Source organism: Hypomesus nipponensis, chromosome 27 (genome assembly GCF_054491055.1).
Source record: "Hypomesus nipponensis isolate SF chromosome 27, ASM5449105v1, whole genome shotgun sequence".
NCBI lineage: Eukaryota > Metazoa > Chordata > Actinopteri > Osmeriformes > Osmeridae > Hypomesus > Hypomesus nipponensis.
Window position 1 is genome coordinate 741,584 of NC_140387.1, and position 22,134 is coordinate 763,717.

Consider the following 22,134-nt stretch of genomic DNA (forward strand, 5'->3'; position numbering starts at 1 on the left):
GAGAAGGGAGTCCGACCACAGAAAGATGATATTATATTACATAGTTTATATCTATGAGGATAAACGTCAAGAGACAGAGATGATGTCGGCCATTTTGAATGAATATTATATGTTGGTCACACATGTAGGAATATGCTATCAGCTTAGCTTATGCTACTGTTATATGATCTTATAGCCAGACATTATTACTCTTAAGAGATCAAATAAACTTGTGTTCCGTAAAAAACAAAACAATGGTCATTTCTTTTTTTCTTTTTTTTCTAAATGGAGGAAAGTTGTTTTAATTGACACAGAATATGCAGCTCTGAACAGAGAGACAAAGATTGTCTTTCATTGATAAATAACCAAAGTACCACAGCCTTATTGTGATTTCATGTCAGAATTATGTGAGAAACTGATGCAACACATGGAATTAAACACATTGTTAACAAATCATAAAAAATTATACTATTTCTGTGCAATTCCTCAAAACACCAAGGTTACCAGTTTTCTGGACATTTATTAGTTTCACTTTAGGAATATTCAGACGAAGGGCTATGAAACCTCTTATAACCACACACAGTTCTGGGTATTTAAGACAAACCAGTTTAATATGAATCAGACAAACATGGCAGTTTAAGCTGTGTCTCCCAGACAGAACGCTGTGATGTGAAACAAAGTGAAAAGGATCGATGTTCTCTGAGAGACCAGTCTGAACTCTGACCTCTCCAAAGCTCCTCCCATCATGACCTCACCGACCCACAAACACATTCTAACGTATATAACAACGTCAAATAAGATACACTGTAAACACTGGTGCTTACGTGCACGAGTGGTTTGAAAGCCTTAAAACAAAAACACACAAGAAATAAGGTGATATATGTTACTGTACACGGCTCCTTAACTGTCCTTGAAATGAGCACATTACGTATCATAATTTCTTCTTCTTGGGTCCAGGGAATCCTAGTCAGTTCATGGTACTTTTTGGGTCCAGGGAATCCTAGTCAGTTCATGGTACACACTGTGTATGAACACGTGTCAGACCTAGACAGCACTCTGCCCTCTTCAGCCAGTCTCGAGAACAGCAGGACTGTGTAGCAACAGCGCCCCCGTGTGTCTGTAACAGGGTACATACATCTCATGTCTTTCCTAATGCTGAGTCACCACATCTCACAGTCGTAAGAGTTGTAGCTGAAACTGGGCACTTGTTGACCACAACACCATCATTCCTGGAGTGTGTCACCCACCTGAGAGAAGCACCTGTCCCTGTCTCCCTCTGTCTGTCTCCCTCTGTCTGTCTCTCCCTCTGTCTGTCTCTCCCTCTGTCTGTCTCTCCCTCTGTCTGTCTCTCCCTCTGTCTGTCTCTCCCTCTGTCTGTCTCTCCCTCTGTCTGTCTCTCCCTCTGTCTGTCTCTCCCTCTGTTTCTGTTTCTCTGTCTCCCTCTAACTGCCCCCCTGCCATCCTCCTCCTCCACGCTCCAACCTGCACCATTTAACTTGGTCCAGGTTTTCCCATTGACCAGATGACAGGAGCACCTCTCTCACTATCCCTCTTCCCTCCCTCTATCTTCTCTTTCCCTCCTCCCCCTCTCCCCCGCCCTCTCAGTCTGGTCTAACTGGGTCCAGACTCCCCTCTCTCTCTCCCCCGCCCTCTCAGTCTGGTCTAACTGGGTCCAGACTCCCCTCTCTCCCCCGCCCTCTCAGTCTGGTCTAACTGGGTCCAGACTCCCCTCTCTCTCTCCTCCCCTTCTCAGTCTGGTCTAACTGGGTCCAGACTCCCCTCTCTCTCTCCCCCGCCCTCTCAGTCTGGTCTAACTGGGTCCAGACTCCCCTCTCTCTCTCCTCCCCTTCTCAGTCTGGTCTAACTGGGTCCAGACTCCTCTCTCTCCCCCGCCCTCTCAGTCTGGTCTAACTGGGTCCAGACTCCCCTCTCTCTCTCCTCCCCTTCTTAGTCTGGTCTAACTGGGTCCAGACTCCCCTCTCTCTCTCCTCCCCTTCTCAGTCTGGTCTAACTGGGTCCAGACTCCCCTCTCTCTCTCCTCCCCTTCTCAGTCTGGTCTAACTGGGTCCAGACTCCCCTCTCTCTCTCCTCCCCTTCTCAGTCTGGTCTAACTGGGTCCAGACTCCCCTCTCTCCCCCGCCCTCTCAGTCTGGTCTAACTGGGTCCAGACTCCCCTCTCTCTCTCCTCCCCTTCTCAGTCTGGTCTAACTGGGTCCAGACTCCCCTCTCTTTCTCCCCCGCCCTCTCAGTCTGGTCTAACTGGGTCCAGACTCCCCTCTCTCTCTCCTCCCCTTCTCAGTCTGGTCTAACTGGGTCCAGACTCCCTCTCTCTCTCCTCCCCTTCTTAGTCTGGTCTAACTGGGTCCAGACTCCCCTCTCTCTCTCCTCCCCTTCTTAGTCTGGTCTAACTGGGTCCAGACTCCCCTCTCTCTCTCCCCCGCCCTCTCAGTCTGGTCTAACTGGGTCCAGACTCCCCTCTCTCTCTCCTCCCCTTCTTAGTCTGGTCTAACTGGGTCCAGACTCCCCTCTCTCTCTCCTCCCCTTCTTAGTCTGGTCTAACTGGGTCCAGACTCCCTCTCTCTCTCCTCCCCTTCTCAGTCTGGTCTAACTGGGTCCAGACTCCCCTCTCTCTCTCCTCCCCTTCTCAGTCTGGTCTAACTGGGTCCAGACTCCCCTCTCTCTCTCCTCCCCTTCTCAGTCTGGTCTAACTGGGTCCAGACTCCCTCTCTCTCTCCTCCCCTTCTCAGTCGGGTCTAACTGGGTCCAGACTCCCCTCTCTCTCTCCTCCCCTTCTCAGTCTGGTCTAACTGGGTCCAGACTCCCCTCTCTCTCTCCTCCCCTTCTCAGTCTGGTCTAACTGGGTCCAGACTCCCCTCTCTCTCTCCTCCCCTTCTCAGTCTGGTCTAACTGGGTCCAGACTCCCCTCTCTCTCTCCTCCCCTTCTCAGTCTGGTCTAACTGGGTCCAGACTCCCCTCTCAGTCTGGTCTAACTGGGTCCAGACTCCCCTCTCTCTCTCCTCCCCTTCTTAGTCTGGTCTAACTGGGTCCAGACTCCCCTCTCTCTCTCCTCCCCTTCTCAGTCTGGTCTAACTGGGTCCAGACTCCCCTCTCAGTCTGGTCTAACTGGGTCCAGGCTTCCCGTTGGCCTGGCTGCTGCCTTGGCGGCCCAGCCAGGAGAGCAGGTTCCGGGGCCTCGGGGGGCGTGCGGGCGTCTGTGCCAGGCGCACCATGCGAGGCGAGCGCCACACCTTGATGGTGGAGTCGTCGCTGGCAGACAGCAGCAGCTCCTGGTCGGCCGGGCTGAAGGCCACAGAGTTCACCACGTCATCGTGCTGCAGGCGCGCCAGGCAGATGTTGTAGTGGCGGTCCCAGATGTAGCCGTGTTTGTCCTCCGCGCCACTGGGGGGCAACGGAGAGGTCAATGGAGGGGTTTTCAACTGGGTTTTTGGGGTACTAAACTGGGATTTAGGCTTAATGTGCCGATATGAATACAAAATGATAATGATATACACCCAGTACATCTTTCTAAACAAACATGAAAGTGAAGCGTGGGCGCTCCTCTACCTGGCCACGAAGTCTCGACTGACGTCCAGGAAGATGAAGAAGCACTCGTCGTTGGGCGTGAAGGCCCGGTGCGCCCGCAGGCTCCGCCTCTCCTCACGCAGGCTCTTCAGGTCGATCTCCTCGGCGATGGGGGGCGGGGCCATGGGGTCGGAGATCACATAGCCTGCTGGCCACGCCCGGCTGTTCACGTACAGGTACCTGGGCAACGGGAGACGGGCGCATAGCAACCCTCTATCACGTGTGATCATAAACGGTTTCTGGCGCTTACTAACCTAGTCACCTACAACCACATATGTCCAGGGTTACTGTACCTGTCCAGAGTTTTTGTACCTGTCCAGGGTTACTGTACCTGTCTAGGTCTACTGTACCTGTCTAGGTCTACTGTACCTGTCCAGAGTTACTGTACCTGTCCAGGTCTACTGTACCTGTCCAGGTCTACTATACCTGTCCAGAGTTACTGTACCTGTGGTCTGGAGACAGGCCCATGCCGATGATGTGTCCGTGGATGTCGATCACGTGGTCCAGAGAGTCGAAGAACTCGTCCGAGTTGCGTTCCTCCCCCAGAACAGGACCAGACATCTGGTCTGGCAGGATCCGCTTGATGCCTGCAGAACCACGCAAAACCACGCAGAACCAGCTATGAGTCTCTCTTGCAGAACCCAGTAGGATGCCCTAGCTGTCTGGTGCGTGTGTGTGTGTGTGTGTGTGTGAGGCTGGTCTACCTATCTGGTGAGGAGAGTAGGTGAGGCTGGTCTACCTATCTGGTGAGGAGAGTAGGTGAGGCTGGTCTACCTATCTGGTGAGGAGAATAGGTTAGGCTGGTCTACCTATCTGGTGAGGGAAGTAAGTGAGGCTGGTCTACCTATCTGGTGAGGAGAGTAGGTGAGGTTGGTCTACCTATCTGGAAAGGGGAATAGGTGAGGCTGGTCTACCTATCTGGTGAGGAGAGTAGGTGAGGCTGGTCTACCAATCTGGTGAGGAGAATAGGTGAGGCTGGTCTACCTATCTGGTGAGGAGAGTAGGTGAGGCTGGTCTACCTATCTGGTGAGGAGAATAGGTGAGGCTGGTCTACCTATCTGGTGAGGAGAGTAGGTGAGGCTGGTCTACCTATCTGGTGAGGAGAATAGGTGAGGCTGGTCTACCTATCTGGTGAGGAGAGTAGGTGAGGCTGGTCTACCTATCTGGTGAGGAGAGTAGGTGAGGCTGCCGGTGGTGAACAGCAGGTAGGTCTTGTCCTCCCCCTCCCCGGGGGCAGAGGGGGTGATGAGGGAGGGGTCCAGGGGCTTGGTGCGAGCACGACTCATCATCCGGACCACCTTGGCCTCCAGCTCCAACTCCCTGGCAGCCACGCCCTGGGGGGGGGGGTTCAAGAGATACATTTAGGAATTGGTTACAGTTGTGCATACAGTTCTCATTGATTGTTTTTGTTAATATTCACTAGAGAAAAAACATACTCTTTTCCACATTCACATTCATGTATTTGTGTTTTCTGAACTAGTGAATACAGGCCACAGGCCCTTTAGGCCCACGATGAGATCTGCATTAAGTTTCCAATACAGTGCAAAGACTGCGGGAAAAAGAAGATCCCTCGGGTAAAGGTTTGTGCTGGTTAGGGTGAGACAGCTACTGCTGGTTAGGGTGAGACAGTTACTGCTGGTTAGGGTGAGACAGTTACTGCTGGTTAGGGTGAGACAGCTACTGCTGGTTAGGGTGAGACAGTTACTGCTGGTTAGGGTGAGACAGTTACTGCTGGTTAGGGTGAGACAGCTACTGCTGGTTAGGGTGAGACAGTTACTGCTGGTTAGGGTGAGACAGCTACTGCTGGTTAGGGTGAGACAGCTATTGCTGGTTAGGGTGAGACAGCTACTGCTGGTTAGGGTTAGACAGTTAATGCTGGTTAGGGTGAGACAGCTACTGCTGGTTAGGGTGAGACAGTTACTGCTGATTAGGGTGAGACAGCTACTGCTGGTTAGGGTGAGACAGCTACTGCTGGTTAGGGTGAGACAGCTACTGCTGGTTAGGGTTAGACAATTACAGTTGGCTCGATCACTGCAGCTCTTTGTCCTTCCTGTCAAGGCCTAATTTGTATAAATGGAGTTAGATTAACTGAAGTTCGGGAGGAAGATAGCGCACCAAGACTCCTCCTTCAGTCCAATCATCTCACACGCATCAGCCCAGTGAAAGCAGGAATACTGTGACGGAACCACTAAACCGGTTTCAATTACGAGCTCTGTATGGCGTCTCTTCCGTTCCTCTGGTCCTTGTGCTAGCATGTTATCGTCCCCCCCTCCCACCCTTCCCTTCTTCTCTGCTTCTCCCTGTCCTCTATCCAGGCCTCCCGGGGGATCTGCTGTGCTGCTGCTCGGTCGTGACCCACTAGGACTCTCCGCCACACCCGGAGTTCAATGCCTGGTAAGTATGCATGCACCCTTCACATCATCATTCATTCCTGTGCATCCCAGTAATCACACTCTCGTCCTCTCAAGACCCCATGCCTGGACCTGCTACCGGCCTCCTCCACTAAATCGGACTTGGCTCTGCTACCAGCCCTGCTTCAATAAAAACATATCATTTTTCAATTGTTAGTGTGTTACTGAACTTGTGAATGTACCATAGTTGATCTTATCAGCCAGCCAACTGACGTTATCTTGCAGGGTGTGTGGGGTTCAACACTTTCATTTTTAGAAGTCAGCATTGTATTTCTTGTATAATAGATCTAGTTGTAATAGATGGTTACACATTCAAGGAGATTTACTGCTTTTAGTATCTATTTGAGTAGCTTATCTTCTTTCACTTTTGAAATGAGGGGTGTTTATGAGACACTTCTTAGCTGTCCTAGCCTTTTACTTTCTCTTCTGTGACCCCTGTAGATGAGTGACCATGCCAGGAACTGTACCAAGTCTAAGAGCGGATGTCCTTTCAGCGAGGTTGGCTGCAAGACAACAAGGGATGTGTGTGTGTGTGTGATCGAAAAGCAGTTGTCAAATGGCAATTCATTATGCAAATGACAATGCAATCTTCAATTCAATTTGAATTATTTTAAATATTTTTTTAAAGAAAGCTTATTACATTTCTTATTTACAAGGTTTTTTTCACTCATTCAAATGGAAATGCATTTTTCAAATGGCAATTTGATGTGTAAAGTGGCAACGCAATTCCAATTCAGTTTGAACTATTTTTAATGAAAGCTTATTACATTGCATTTCTTTTTGACAAAGTTTCGTTGACTCATTATTCAAATGGTAATGCATTTTGAAATGGCAATTAAATGTGTAAAGCGGCCATGAAATCCGCAATTCAAATCGAAAAGCAGTTGTCAAATGGCAATTCAATATGCAAATGACAATGCAATCTTCAATTCAGTTTGAATTATTTTAAATACATTTTTAAAGAAAGCTTATTACATTACATTTCTTATTTACAAGGTTTTTTTCACTCATTCAAATGGAAATGCATTTTTCAAATTGCAATTTGATGTGTAAAGTGGCAACGCAATTCACAATTCAGTTTGAACTATTTTTAATGAAAGCTTATTACATTGCATTTCTTTTTGACAAAGTTTCGTTGACTCATTATTCAAATGGTAATGCATTTTGAAATGGCAATTAAATGTGTAAAGCGGCCATGAAATCCACAATTCAAATCGAAAAGCGGGGGGGGGGGGAGATGAGGAAGAAAGAGATACTTTTAGGAATTGGCTACAGTTGTGCATACAGTTCTCATTGACTGTCTTTGTTAAAATTCACTAGAGAAAAAAACATACTCTTTTCCACATTCACATTCATGTATTTGTGTTTCTGAACAACGATGAGATCTGCATTAAGTTTCCCATACAGTGCAACGACTGCGGGAAAAAGAAGATCCCTCGGGAAAAGGTTTGTGCTTGATCCCTGCAGCTCTCTGTCCTTCCTGTCAAGGCCCAATTGGTATAATGTAGGCCTACCATCGTTAATCCTAGTTAGTCCTGTCAAGGCCTAATTTGTATAAATGGAGTTAGATTAACTGACGTTTGGGAGGAAGATAGCGCACCAAGACTCCTCCTTCAGTCCAATCAACTCACACGCATCAGCCCAGTGAAGGCACGGAGGAATGTGACCGAACTACTAAACTCCTCGGTTTCAATTACGAGCTCTGTATGGCGTCTCTTCCGTTCCTCTGGTCCTTGTGCTAGCATGTTATTGTCCCCCCCTCCCACCCTTCCCTTCTTCTCTGCTTCTCCCTGTGGTCTATCCAGGCCTCCCGGGGATCTGCTGTGCTGCTGCTCGGTCGTGACCCACTAGGACTCTCCGCCACACCCGGAGTTCAATGCCTGGTAAGTATGCATGCACCCTTCACACCAACACTGTGCATCCCAGTATTCACACTCCCGTCCTCTCAAGACCCCATGCCATGCCTGGCTCTGCTACCGGCCTCCACCACTAAATCGGGCTTGGCTCTGCTACCAGCCCTGCTTCAATAAAAACATATCATTTTTCAATTGTTAGTGTGTTACTGAACTTGTGAATGTACCATAGTTGATCTTATCAGCCAGCCAACTGACGTTATCTTGCAGGGTGTGTGGGGTTCAACACTTTCATTTTTAGAAGTCAGCATTGTATTTCTTGTATAATAGATCTAGTTGTAATAGATGGTTACACATTCAAGGAGATTTACTGCTTTTAGTATCTATTTGAGTAGCTTATCTTCTTTCACTTTTGAAATGAGGGGTGTTTATGAGACACTTCTTAGCTGTCCTAGCCTTTTACTTTCTCTTCTGTGACCCCTGTAGATGAGTGACCATGCCAGGAACTGTACCAAGTCTAAGAGCGGATGTCCTTTCAGCGAGGTTGGCTGCAAGACAACAAGGGATGTGTGTGTGTGTGTGTACAAGCACTTTGTCATGACCTTCTTGGGAGTCCCTACATTTGAATACCATTTGTATCCAATAATGTTATTTGTTTTGATGCTGAATTTGAGTACCAATAAAGAAACCTTGACGCACAGCAAGAAACAGGACAGAGCTGTGACCTGATAAGAAGCTATCATGTTCCCTTGGCCTGGAAGATAACATTATCTACTTTTATCTACGTTATTTAGTCTGAACAAAGACATCAGCCATGTGCACTGTCCACAAGTTTCTAAAATGTTATAATAATAATAATTAGGATAAGATCGAGGCCCTGAGCAGCAAGGTATCTCTCCTTCTAGCCTCGGTTACACTAGCAAGGATGCAGAAGTATCAGACAGTCTCTGTCTGTAAGATCAGGCTTATACTGTACCTCATGGGGTCCAGGGCAGGGCAGTGGGCATGGGGGGCAGGGCAAGGCATGGGGGGCAAGGCAGGGCATGGGGGGCAGGGCAGGGCAGTGGGGGGCAAGGCAGTGGGCATGGGGGGCAGGGCAGGGCAGTGGGGGGCAGGGCAGTGCAGTGGGGGGCAGGGCAGTGGGCATGGGGGGCAGGGCAGTGCAGTGGGGGGCAGGGCAGTGCAGTGGGGGGCAGGGCAGTGGGCATGGGGGGCAGGGCAGGGCAGTGGGGGGCAGGGCAGTGGGCATGGGGGGCAGGGCAGTGCAGTGGGGGGCAGGGCAGGGCAGTGGGGGGCAAGGCAGTGGGCATGGGGGGCAGGGCAGGGCATGGGGGGCAGGGCAGTGGGGGGCAGGGCAGGGCAGTGGGCATGGGGGGCAGGGCAGTGGGGGGCAGGGCAGTGGGCATGGGGGGCAGGGCAGGGCAGTGGGGGGCAGGGCAGTGGGCATGGGGGGCAGGGCAGTGCAGTGGGGGGCAGGGCAGGGCAGTGGGGGGCAAGGCAGTGGGCATGGGGGGCAGGGCAGGGCAGTGGGGGGCAGGGCAGTGGGGGGCAGGGCAGTGGGCATGGGGGGCAGGGCAGTGGGCATGGGGGGCAGGGCAGTGGGGGGCAGGGCAGTGGGCATGGGGGGCAGGGCAGTGGGCATGGGGGGCAGGGCAGTGGGCATGGGGGGCAGGGCAGGGCAGTGGGGGGCAGGGCAGTGGGCATGGGGGGCAGGGCAGGGCATGGGGGGCAGGGCAGGGCAGTGGGCATGGGAACGGGAGAAGTTGGACATCATAAAAATAACTCTCTTCCCTTCTTGTAACATTCAGCCATGCAGTGGCAGACTTTCACAACACAGACAGTGGATTCTGGAGCTTACGACACCTAAAGTGGACGTTTCTAAAACCTATAGGAACATCTTCAACCACACAGCTAAGCAACAATCCATTTTGCCCAGACATGAGAAAAGCTAGTTTGTGCAAAGTCATATTTTCTGGTTGTTTCCTATGTAGAAAGACCACTCATATGCAGATTACAATGCGACTTCCACACCAAATGTACAACTGTCAATCAACTGGAACCCTTGTTGGTGACTGCTGTCTGAACTCAAATAAAACTACAAAGATCACATTCTTACAAATCTACAGATGAATAGACATCAGTAGCTTTATTTGTATATTTTAATTTTATTTTATTGTATATTTTATTTTAATTGCATTCCACTTAGTATTGCATGTTTATGTACCCTTAGTATAGTTAGATCATATATTTAAATTTAAGTCTATATGTTTATTATATGCACCTTCCTGCCAAAGCAAATTCCTTGTCTGTGCAAACTTTCATGGCGAATAAATCCCATTCTGATTCTGACCTGATTTACCAGAGGTAGTTATGTATTAAGGGGTGGAGTATGGGCTGGATACAGTGTTAATCAATGACCATGGTACACCTGTCCGAGTTACAGAGTAACTCAGTGTGGGATGTATACTGTATATATATCAAAAGCAATCCAACTATAGTCAGTCTTGAGGTGGACAGTCAAGAAGGTAAGTCAGATACTGTTTCAGTGACTTCCAATTGTAAAGAATTTTTAGAGATTTTAGACAAATCTGTATATGTCTTATGTTTTTAAAACATCCATTTTATTTATAGTGTTGATTACAAACACAAAGGACGTTTTTAAGTATGAAATGTTTTCTTGGAGCTTTAACATAAACATTTAGTTATGTCCTTAAGGATGATCTTTCAATTTAAATTAAGCGTATATGGACGTTTTTTAGACTCTATTTAAATGGTAATGCTTTTGAAATGGCAATTCAATGTGCAACGTGGGATGCAATCCGCAATTCAAATCGAAAAGCAGTTGTCAAATGGCAATTCATTATGCAAATGACAATGCAATCTTCAATTCAATTTGAATTATTTTAAATATTTTTTTAAAGAAAGCTTATTACATTTCTTATTTACAAGGTTTTTTTCACTCATTCAAATGGAAATGCATTTTTCAAATTACAATTTGATGTGTAAAGTGGCAACGCAATTCCAATTCAGTTTGAACTATTTTTAATGAAAGCTTATTACATTGCATTTCTTTTTGACAAAGTTTTGTTGACTCATTATTCAAATGGTAATGCATTTTGAAATGGCAATTAAATGTGTAAAGCGGCCATGAAATCCGCAATTCAAATCGAAAAGCAGTTGTCAAATGGCAATTCAATATGCAAATGACAATGCAATCTTCAATTCAGTTTGAATTATTTTAAATACATTTTTAAAGAAAGCTTATTACATTACATTTCTTATTTACAAGGTTTTTTTCACTCATTCAAATGGAAATGCATTTTTCAAATGGCAATTTGATGTGTAAAGTGGCAACGCAATTCACAATTCAGTTTGAACTATTTTTAATGAAAGCTTATTACATTGCATTTCTTTTTGACAAAGTTTCGTTGACTCATTATTCAAATGGTAATACATTTTGAAATGGCAATTAAATGTGTAAAGCGGCCATGAAATCCGCAATTCAAATCGAAAAGCAGTTGTCAAATGGAAATTCAATATGCAAATGTCAATGCAATCCTCCATTCAGTTTGAATTATTTTAAATTATTTTTTAAAGAAAGATTATTACATGGCATTTTGTGAAAGAAAATTCTAGCTGGACTGTGTAGATTGAATATAGTCGAAGATGGCGGTTTCAATAAAATGTATTAAGACTATACAATTACATATGATTAAACAAAGCTTTGCTGATCAGTCATTAACAAAGGAGGTGCCATCCACACAGATCGTTCGTAAGAGTGATAGAGAACTATCACGCATGCACTGCCTTATATAAACTTTAGATCAAATGGCATTCTATAAGGTCAATCAATCAATGTAGCAAACTCTGTGATTGGCTCACTCCACTTTGTGACCAGTGGCGCCATCAGCGGGGGGGCCGGGGGGGCCACGGCCCCCCTGACAAAATTGCTGGCCCCCCACTGGCCCCCCCATCGCGAGTCGCATATTGTCCGTCATCAAGATTTTTTATTTTTTTATTTTTTTTATGGAAAATGGGATTTCAACTTCACTGTAGGACAAATCAACGTAAAACGTTTTAAACATATTTTAACCACAATCTACGATTGAAACACTTCGTCATAGAAATCCTAGTATCTCCCTACTCAGATCCTGTCACGTATCTTCACACTTTAGAGCCTGTCACCCCTCCCCCCACAAGAGGTTACACTGGGCCAGGTTAGAGTGCAGCCTAGGTTGATACATAGTATAGAAGCGGGAGTTTATCGTTGATCGTCGACCAAGTTCAAGGAAAAAGTGAGTACAAAAATTAATTAACCTGGTTTTGAATTTTAAATGACCTATTTACAGTAGGCAACCTCACGTTGGTAAGCTACAGTAGTTATATAGCTAAATCTGTATTTTAAGAGGGCTGTCTTGCCTTGCTAGCTAGCTAGTTCAGACAAGGTTACTTCAGTCTAGAGAGAGTAGCCTGTACCAACTTAAGCAATTCGGCCGATCACACCGAGAGTGTATTTTTAAAACATTGCACTTAAAACCCCATTGTTTGCTATGGTACGTCAGTACAGCTCTGTTAAATTCCATATGCGCTTTTTGTCGTTTTTGAGGCAGACGCTTTTCTAAATACACTCTTTAGTTATTATCGTCCACAACCGTTTCTTCCGTTAATTTCTTAAAGAAGATATGCAGCAGCAACGAAAGAAAGTAACTCATCGATATGTACACATCTTATATTGCTGCACACCAAATTACAGCTTCTTATTTTGAGATTTGAGTATGTAAATACGCTCTCAAACCGTATGTGTAGCATCTGCCTTCCGCAGCGTCAAACTGACATTTCTCCATTGAAAGTGGTTGGGTGGACGATAATGGGACCCCCTGGCTAACTGCTAAAATCAGGAGAGTAACTTTTCTAGGCATATCCTGATTGGATTTAAAAACCGGAATGTTATCATACAAAGCTGTGACATAACGTTTTTAATTTGTAATATAACAACATTTTGGTAACATTTCTAACGAGCGTCGAGAGCTAGGTGGACGATAATGGGACCCCTTACGCTAGTGGTTTCGGCCCGTAACTGTAGTTGAACTTGGTACTGTTACGAGTATCTGGTTCGCTGGCGTTGTGGGATGGTACTGTATAGCGTTAGCTAAGCTAGCTACGATCAGTAACTGAATGTCAATTTGCAGACAATGAAAAGAAAGTCCACGTCGGATATTGCTTCTTTTTTTTTTTTAAGAAAAGTGGTTCCGGGGAGACGCAGCAGAGTGTTAGCTCCGAACCCGATGTTGTTGTCGAAATGAGGATACCATTGGCGTCAGTGAGCAAGCATCACAGGTAGAGTCAGAGAGGGAGCACGACAAAACAGAGGCAGAACATGACAGCGACGCCCAGACACTGGCAGCATCAGAGTCAGCAGTTTTGCAGGATAGTGTGGAACAGGTAGCAGAAAAAGAGGTTGACAACCAAGCGAGGCAGGACTCAGCTAACGCTGTTCTATCCGTTCCTGGACCATACAGCTACCAAACCAACGTTAGCTAGCATCGCTAATGGATAATTCAACTTCGGTAGGCTATCCGATTTACAAACACAAAGCTGGTCGGATGGGGTTATAGAACATGTGGCATGTTTTCTGAAAAATACGGTAGCCTACCAGTAAAAGACCATAGTATATCAGTATGCTATTATTAATGCTCACATTGACATCTAGCCTATTAAGTACAAGAGCAAAATATAATTCCTGAAATGTGTTTTGATTTTGGTGTGCCACCCCAAGATTTTCCCTTGCCCCCACTGGCCACCCCTATGAAAAATGTCTGCGGGCGCGCCTGTTTGTGACAGCACATCTCCATGTCAATTGTCTCACTGTTCTTTGTGTGAACATCTTCAAACAAGAATTTATAACAATAGCCTATATAAATACTCTTGTGGGATTTCTATGTGTAGGCAACAAAGAAACCCAACTAAAATTGCAATAATTTGTCTTTATTTCCCGGCGAAAAAGTATTTGGTCATTTCTGAGTGCACATCCACGGTGTGTAACATTAGCGATGTAAGGGCTACATAGCAATGTAAGGGCTGAGAATTTTGCTAAAATAAATTATGGCGTGTGACGGGAAATGGTAACGTTAACTACGATGTATTCATCAGGGAATTAAAGCACATCGAATCGAAGTCTTATCATCCTCTCCCGGCATATAACTAAGCAAATTAAAAAAAAATTGTTTGAGATTGGTCGGCTGAACCAGGAAAAGACACCCATGTCTGCAAACTGTATCAGGCTCAGAAAGTGGGAGGGGATAGGTAGAAATGCAGTTTGTTATTGAAAACCTGCTAGCGAGTATAGTTCACAGAGAACATTACTATGGACACTGACCAAATGTTTTCGTTACTTCTCTTTCTGGAATGGAAAACTCAGAGTTAGATGTCAACAACACAGATGTTCTTTTTTAGGCATTAAAAAACATGCATAAATTGCATACTTGAGATGTTATTGACACATTGTAGTTGAGATATTCCTGTTGACCGTGACATTTATTATTGAATGTGTTGTGGACGAACTACTGAGTCAATGATTGATATGAGAATTGCTTTCTCCCCCTGTATTTACGAAGTAGTTTTGAAACTAAACACTTGCAACATTGATGTTCAATGAAGGCAGACAGTAGATAATAGAATCTATACTTATACACATGCTGATATATCCTAAATACGCAAACAGGTTGGCTTTCAGGCAAAGACATTGCTAATTTGGAGTCAGGTGGCTCAACGGTGAGGGAATCAGAAGGTGTGTGTCCTTGGACAAGGCACTTCCCCTACTTGCCTCGGGGGGAATGTCCCTGTACTTACTGTAAGTCGCTCTGGATAAGAGTGTCTGCTAAATGTAAATTACATTTTTATAAAATAACTCACCAGTTACATTATTTAGTCTGTATAGTTTTATTCAGAACAAGGAACAAAACCGAGATATATTGTCAGATAAGACATTGAAAATATCATATGAATGTTTAAGCTTAGAATAGAATCTTTATCGTCCTTGTTCAATTAATGTTTCCCATTCAACACATTTACAAAAGCTATTGTATGCCACTTTTGTGAAGATAAATATGTTTTCTTTTAAATTGAATTACTTTGTGCCCTGTACTCCTGGGTTACACCAGTTATGGTTTTACTAGATATCAGTGCTGCATTTTATCCAGCTGCATCAAGTTGCCTTTGTCTGCCCTTGTTGTTAATGAACTGAGAGGTTCCAGGTCACACCTCCTATTTCTGCAGTTTGCTGACATTTTACATTTACATTTACTCATTACATTATTTTCTTACATTTACAATCTTGATTATTCTTACATTTAATCTTTGATTTTCTTTCTAGTTGAACAGGATGACATCATTCTGAAGTACCATACGGAATTTCACTTTGATATGTCAAAATATGATTGAATCAGAGTTGTTTAAACTTAGCCAAATCTAACAATGTTTGCCACAGGAGAGACAGCTTATGTGTTTATACAGAAACTGACTTCAGTAATTCTCATTCTTATTATCTATTTAGTTACACAGGAATCCAGGTACATCACAGTAGCAGTCTAGCTGCATTATTGTAAATTGGCAACTTATATTTTATTTTATGGCAACTTATATTTTATTGTATATTTTAGTTTAATTGTATTCCACTTAGTATTGCTAGTTTATGTATCCTTAGTATAGTTAGACCACATATTTAAATTTAAGATTCCTAAATGTTTATTGTATGCACCTTCCTGCCAAAGCAAATTCCTTGTCTGTGCAAACTTTCATGGTGAATAAATCCCTTTCTGATTTCTGGTTCTGATAATCATAACAGTAGCGCAGTTTCATTCTGAGAGATTAGGTCTGGCTCTTCTTTAACTTGTGCTCTGTAGATGAGATCCCGCTTCATCTAGACAGCGCATCGGATTTCTTGCATAATATGTGTAGAAAACCTACATTTGTTGTAGATGTGTAGGATACATGTCTTTCAAAGCAATATTTAGCAAAATTGAATACGAGACAATTTGGCTGAATTCAATATCCACATTGTCTATGTGTCAATAACGCAAATGTCCTTTTTGTCCTTTTGACTGATGATATTTCAAACCTTATAGGATTCAAGATGACATCATTCTGAATTACCATGCATAATTTAACCTTGATATGTCTAAAGATGACTGAACTACAGCTACTTTGTCCCAAAGCTAATAGTGTGCCCTTTCTATTTACAAAAACTCAACAGTTGATGTCTGGCAGAGAGGATAGAGAAGTTGACTTGCAACCTCATGCTCCTGAGTTTGAATCTCCATTCAGCCTGTTGTTGTTTGCCAAACATGAAGTAATTTTGGCCTCTTGTTGTCCAACTCTCTTGACCTTCTACAATGCACATTTTTATAATATGTTGCCATTTTTGTAGGAACCCACATTGTTGCTTGCAGCTATATTTTCCATTGGCTGTTGAAAAATTCTTTTTACAAATCTATACACAATATTGATATAAAGTAGAAATCCTTCAAATGAGGAACGTTTTCCATACATTAATATGTCCTTTAGGTAAGAAGTAAAATCAGTAATCATGTATTTATTATTTCCTTAGGCAAGAAGACAAAGACCAGACAACATGTCAGATCCAGAATCTCCTGTTCCAGAACCTCCAGATCTTGCAGTAAAACTCAGGGATCTTGGACTGGATGAAACTTACTGGTTACAGGTGTTTAAAGATGAATTAAACATAATTAATTTGACACCATTACAATATTTAAATAATATAGAGCAAAAAAAGATTGAAAAACATGTTCGCTACACATGGGAAAAACAAGCTCTTGAAGCAATGTTTAGCTATCAGACCATGAAATCTGACAATGAGCTAAATGAATCTTCTAAAAGACAGGAGGAAGTGAGACAAGGTTTAAATTATCTTAAAAAGTTGTCCAACGAGGACAGAAACTGGGCTTATGCAACTAAAGCAGAAATGTATAAAATGGTTACTGTTTCTGGATTTCCTGAACTTTACACAAATCTGCAACGAGCCAAAAAGAAACTGGAAGATGCTACAGGTGCACTGGGTGATCCTGAAGTTCACAATGCCAAGGAAGAAGCCACCAGAACTATCACCCTGTCCTTGAATGCGTTGTTGAAGACATTTAGGGAGAGTGGTCAAGAAGAAGCAGAGTTGTTGATACTTACTATAATCATGCCATTGGGATATTGCAAGTATTGTAAAAGATTCAATTACCTCCTGAGTTTGGATGAAGTCATCTTCTTACAAGATAAGCTTCAACATGCGTACAGTCAATTCTCAGCTCTGAAAGAATTGAGTTTGGAAAAGGCCCAGGCCTTCCTGTTTGTTACGGTTTTAACTGCATCTAGTGATGAAGATCTTACGGTCGAGGAGAAAAGTGAAAAACTACAGATGATTAAGTCACAGTTGAAAGATAAAATGTCAATCTCTATTGAATCAGCAATTGAAGACACAGCCCACGACTGGAAAGAGCTTGAGGAAAGACTGAATTCCATTATAGATGAAACTGAACTCACGGAGCAAAAGGGGATACCATTGTGGGGAGAAGAGGTTCTTTCAGCAGAGGAAAGTGCACAGAACATGATTCAATCAATAGAGGACTGGAGTGTCTCCGATGGGGAACAGCATTTGTCAGAATTATTAAAATTCAAAACAAGCTTGAAAGAACAAACTGGATCTCATGGCATATGGTTTCAGGTTTGTCTTTCGAGTCAGGCACTCCAAGAATACCTGTTGAATGTAACTACAACAAACAGTGATTCTGCAGCAGCAAACCTGAGAATTTTGACACGCTCCCTGATAGAGCCTGACCTACACAACGTGAAAACGTTCCCTAACCAAACAGAAATCATGAACTGGGCTCATGCAACTGAAGCAGAAATGTATGAAGTGGTTTCTGTTGCTGGATTTCCTGAACTTTACACAAATCTGCAACGAGCCAAGAAGAAACTGGAAGATGCTACAGGTGCACTGGGTGATCCTGAAGTTCACAATGCCAAGGAAGAAGCCACCAGAACTATCACCCTGTCCTTGAATGCGTTGTTGAAGACATTTAGGGAGAGTGGTCAAGAAGAAGCAGAGTTGTTGATACTTACTATAATCATGCCGTTGGGATATTGCAAGGATCGTAAAGGATTCAATCACCTCCTGAGTTTGGATGAAGTCATCTTCTTACAAGATAAGCTTCAACATGCATACAGACAGCACAACATAATTAAAGGAAAAGAGTAAGTCCATTTATTTTATTCATGGCAATATATTTATTTTGAAATCAACTTTCATATGTTCATTTTATAACCAATACTCAAATGTGCAGGGTTACACTTGTGAGATCTGGATCATCAACCACCAGGATTTTATCAATGCAGAGTAACTTTCCCATGAATATTCCTATGACCTTCAAAGATGAAGGCTCAACAGAGATGTGAGATCATACTATTACATCTACATAATCAAAAATCACACATGATTAATGGTGCCTCAATGTCCATAATAGTCAGAACAGAAAAGCTCTCTATGTTGTATGTATGTTGTGTTGTCCGTTGAGCTCTGGTACAACCTTAGAAAACACAATAATGTTGCCATTTACCAAGAATTCAATGCGGCGTGACGTCAACTTCACATTCTCTATACTGGTTGTCACATGTATAGTGTAATTCTTTTGTTTGTTTTCTCAATGTTAGATCCAGAGAGGGTCTTTGTGACCCCTGTTCTGATGATGACACAGAGAGGAGAGCTGTGAAGACCTGTCTCACCTGCTGTCTCTCCTACTGTGAGAAGCACGTCAGGAGGCACTACACATCAACACGGTTTCAGACACACAGTCTGGTTTCCCCGGCCGTAGAAAAATGTAAAACATTTTAAATCCAACTCACAATTATATATACATAAAAACAAATGATCCATTGATGTTATCATACTGTAAAAAATAAGATTACCAGTTTACAATGTTGTCATTTTTCTCCAAGCGGCCCCAGGCCCCGGAGACCTCACAACAGAGAGACAGGACAGTTCTCTGACTCTACGATGGACCAAACCACCAGGACTGCAGCTCTCTCATCAATACCTCATAAACTACAGCTGCCCTGGATCAGAACCGCTGGCCGTATACACTGAACACTGCTGCACAACCCTGACTGACCTGCAACCTGGTACCCAGTACACTGTTGGAGTCTCAACCGTGTTGACAACTGGGGAGCAGAGTGAAGCTGTGTCTACAACCATCTTCACCAGTAAGACGTCTTATTTATTAGTATGTACTTAGTGTAGCTGGTTGACCTGATACACTGCTGTGAGGTACTTCCTGTATACTACGCAACAGAAAACCTCTTCGGGAACTTTTGAGGAGACATTTTTATTTATTTTATCATCTTGGTAACAAACCACCAGAGCCATTGGTTTTTAAGTAGAATTTTTACATTTGTTGTTTTTCTGAAGGTCTATTATAGCAAAAGTACGGGAGAGAAAAAGTAATAGCTGGGATTATATGTATGATGATGCTGTATTATTCTGTTTGTTGAAGATGTATTATACCAAGTCAGACCAAGAACTCTAACAAGTGTTTACTCTATATCAAAATGTTTCTGTCAAATCTCTAATATGCATCCTCTTCACTCAAGGAGTTCCACCACCAGCTGACTTGACCACAGAGCAGGTACAGCCCTCCTCTGTGACCCTGCGCTGGACCAAGGCTGGAGGAATGGAGACAATCCCACATCACTTCCTCATAACCTACAGCAGCCCAGGATCAGAGTCCCAGACGACACAGACTGCAGACTGCTGCACAACCCTGACTTACCTGCTAGCTGGTACTCACTACACTGTTGGAGTCTCAACTGTGCTGGATCATGGAGGAGAACACAGTGAACCTGCCTCTACAACCATTATCACTGGTAAGACACCAGATGAATGTATTTACTGCAGAAACTGTGTCTAAGCGACAGGCTCCCCAAACACATGCAACAAAGGGATGTTCTAGTGATGTTTTATCTCAGACTATTAAGCCAACCTAATGAATTGAGAGGTTCCAGACCTATTTGCATTTACAAATGTAGTCTGGCGATGCCAGGCTTGTTCTCGGTGCTGATATTTACAGACATTCAGGGGTTACTACTGAATGTACAGTCACACTCCAAGAAGTCACACGTCACTGTGATGCAGAATGGACATTTTATTTTACTATTTGTAAATGTCCTGTTTTTCCCCTAATCTTGCATTTCATAGGCCAAGATTTTTCTGTTGAAAAATTCCCTTTACAGACTTAAGATAATATCAATCCATGAAGGAGGAATGTTTTTCCATGCATTATATAGAATAGAATATCTTTATTGTCATTGTACACTGTACACCAAAATTGGAGGCAATCCTCCTCGGGTGCACTGAATAAATACACAAGTTTATAAAACATGATCAAAATATTAAAAGGTTTAAGGGCCCGTGCGCACTGCTGGCAAGGCCAGGGTCTTCTTCCTGCGAAGTGCAAAGCTGCGTTAAATTGTTTAGATTTATTGTATGGCTAGCTGTGTTACATTTCTTTCATGTAATGATTAAAAATACTTTCATGAGAAATCTCTATGTAGGCTATGTGAACTTGATTTGTAACAATTGTGGCCAATTCCTCCCACGCCTGTTTCACCAAAGCTAGATTTGGGTGGGTTTCTTCTCCCATCTCCACACAATGTCACTTCTACGGCCCTGACAAGAACGTCGGTCTTCTCGGTTGTGAACCACTGGCGTGCGCCTGGCAAATCCGCCGTTATAATAGCAATCCGCCATGGAACAAGCGTGCCTACTCATAAAGGGAATGTGAGATGACGCTCTGATCGGTTTATTGCACGTTAGGCCCAAACCACACCTATTAGTAATGTAGCTACTTCAGACCAACCCATTTTACATTTGCATCGGGCGCAAGAGTCATTTATCCTGCCGGTAAAATAGCAACAGCGCCAGAGTCCCGCCCAAAAAGTTACTTGCGATTCGCGTTTGATACTTGCGTTTCAGATTGTTAAAATAGGGCCCTAAGACTATGGGCCCTATTTTAACGATCTGAAAGGCAAGTATCAAAACGCAAAGCGCAAGTAACTTTGTGGACGGGACTCCAGCGTGGTTGCTATTTTACCGGCAGGATAAATGACTTTGAGCCTAGTTCTCATTGTACTAAGTTGCCCACTCATGCTGCTCATTCAAATTATTATTCTTATTTTTACATATATATTTTTTAAATTGTTTAGTTCTTAGAATTAGTTTAACTATTGTACTTTTGTACTTAAATACCCGTATATGTTTATTGTTTTTACCTTCCTGCCACAGTAAATCGCGTGTTTGTGTAACATAGGCTACATGGCGAATAAACCGAATTCTGATTCTGATGGGCATAGGAGAAGAAACCTTAACCTTTGGTTAAACAGGCATCCGAGGAAATTGCCACAGTTGTTACAAGTCAAGTTCACATACATAGAGATTTCTCATGAAAATATTTTTAATCATTGACATGAGCAGGATGCAGGAAGAAGACCCTGGCTTCGCCAGCAGTGCGCACAGGCCAAGCTTGCGCCCTTAAAATAGCATCTGAATATTACGCCATTGACTTTAGACTACGTTTTTCCTGGTCAGTGGCGGAATTGTTTTACTGAAACTGCAAAATAGCACCAGGGAATGTTTGCGCCGGAACACGCCTCCTTTTTTCGCTGAACCGCCCCCTGGAGCGCAAAGTCATTCCCTAATTTTCCAACGTGCGTCTGTGGAGGGAAAAGTCGACTTTGCGTCGAGTGCAAACTAGGAATGACACTTGCGTCCTTGACTAAGTCAATTGCGCTGGGTGCAAAATAGGGCCCTATAATTTAAAACACACACACATCCATCATATTCCACTATTGCACAGCTCCCTAAGATTGCAAATAAACATTTAAAATATAGCACTTAAATGTTTGTACGTACAGCAGCATTTAGGGTGATTATGGCTCTGGGATGAAAACAGTTTTTTAGTCTGTTTGTCCGTGCTTTCATTGTTCTATATAGAAGGCAGCAGTTCAAACAGAGTATGTCTTTCAGGCAATAAGTAAAGTCAGTAATCTTGTATTTTTTATTTCTTTAGGCAAGAAGTCAAAGAGTAGTAAAGGAAACATGTCAGATCCAGAACCTCCAGCAAAACTCAGGAAGCGTGAAGATGAGAAGACGGAACCAAGAGATGCCGTTGATGATGAGAAAACAACCAGATGTATGAATTTACTCCAGAAACTGGGTCTAAGCGACATGCTCCCCAAACGCATGCAACAAAGGG

General features: G+C 43.8%; 3 protein-coding genes across 3 annotated transcripts in view; 2 read left to right on the plus strand and 1 right to left on the minus strand.

Annotated features, from left to right (window-relative positions):
• Window positions 1–3,089: 3,089 nt before the first annotated feature.
• LOC146220222 (F-box/WD repeat-containing protein 5-like) lies at window positions 3,090–4,922 on the minus strand. Its single transcript, XM_084694245.1, has 4 exons — window positions 4,721–4,922; window positions 4,007–4,148; window positions 3,544–3,741; window positions 3,090–3,378 (listed from the first exon to the last, which is right to left on the minus strand). Exons 1-4 carry the CDS (start codon window positions 4,920–4,922, stop codon window positions 3,099–3,101), a joined length of 822 nt encoding a protein of 273 aa, XP_084550371.1. The 3' UTR covers window positions 3,090–3,098.
• A 2,445-nt stretch (window positions 4,923–7,367) lies between these two features.
• Window positions 7,368–22,134, plus strand: part of LOC146220223 (TNF receptor-associated factor 2-like) — a 30,402-nt gene continuing 15,635 nt past the window's right edge. Inside the window, exon 1 of the mRNA XM_084694131.1 lies at window positions 7,368–7,418. The gene's annotated coding sequence lies outside the window, so the exon portion shown is untranslated. The remainder of the gene's footprint in view (window positions 7,419–22,134) is intronic.
• Window positions 16,806–18,086, plus strand: LOC146220224 (interferon-induced very large GTPase 1-like). Its single transcript, XM_084693775.1, has one exon. The coding sequence runs from the start codon at window positions 16,806–16,808 to the stop codon at window positions 18,084–18,086; it is 1,281 nt and encodes a 426-aa protein (XP_084549901.1).

Coding starts and splice junctions, on each gene's coding strand:
- LOC146220222 (XM_084694245.1), bottom strand. CDS start 4,922: ATGTATCTCTTGAACCCCCCCCCCCAGGGCGTGGCTGCCAGGGAGTTG. Junction 4,149..4,720: donor CTACTCTCCTCACCAGATAG/GTAGACCAGCCT, acceptor GTGGTTCTGCAG/GCATCAAGCGGATCCTGCCA. Junction 3,379..3,543: donor AGTCGAGACTTCGTGGCCAG/GTAGAGGAGCGC, acceptor GTTGCCCCCCAG/TGGCGCGGAGGACAAACACG.
- LOC146220224 (XM_084693775.1), top strand. CDS start 16,806: ATGTATAAAATGGTTACTGTTTCTGGATTTCCTGAACTTTACACAAAT.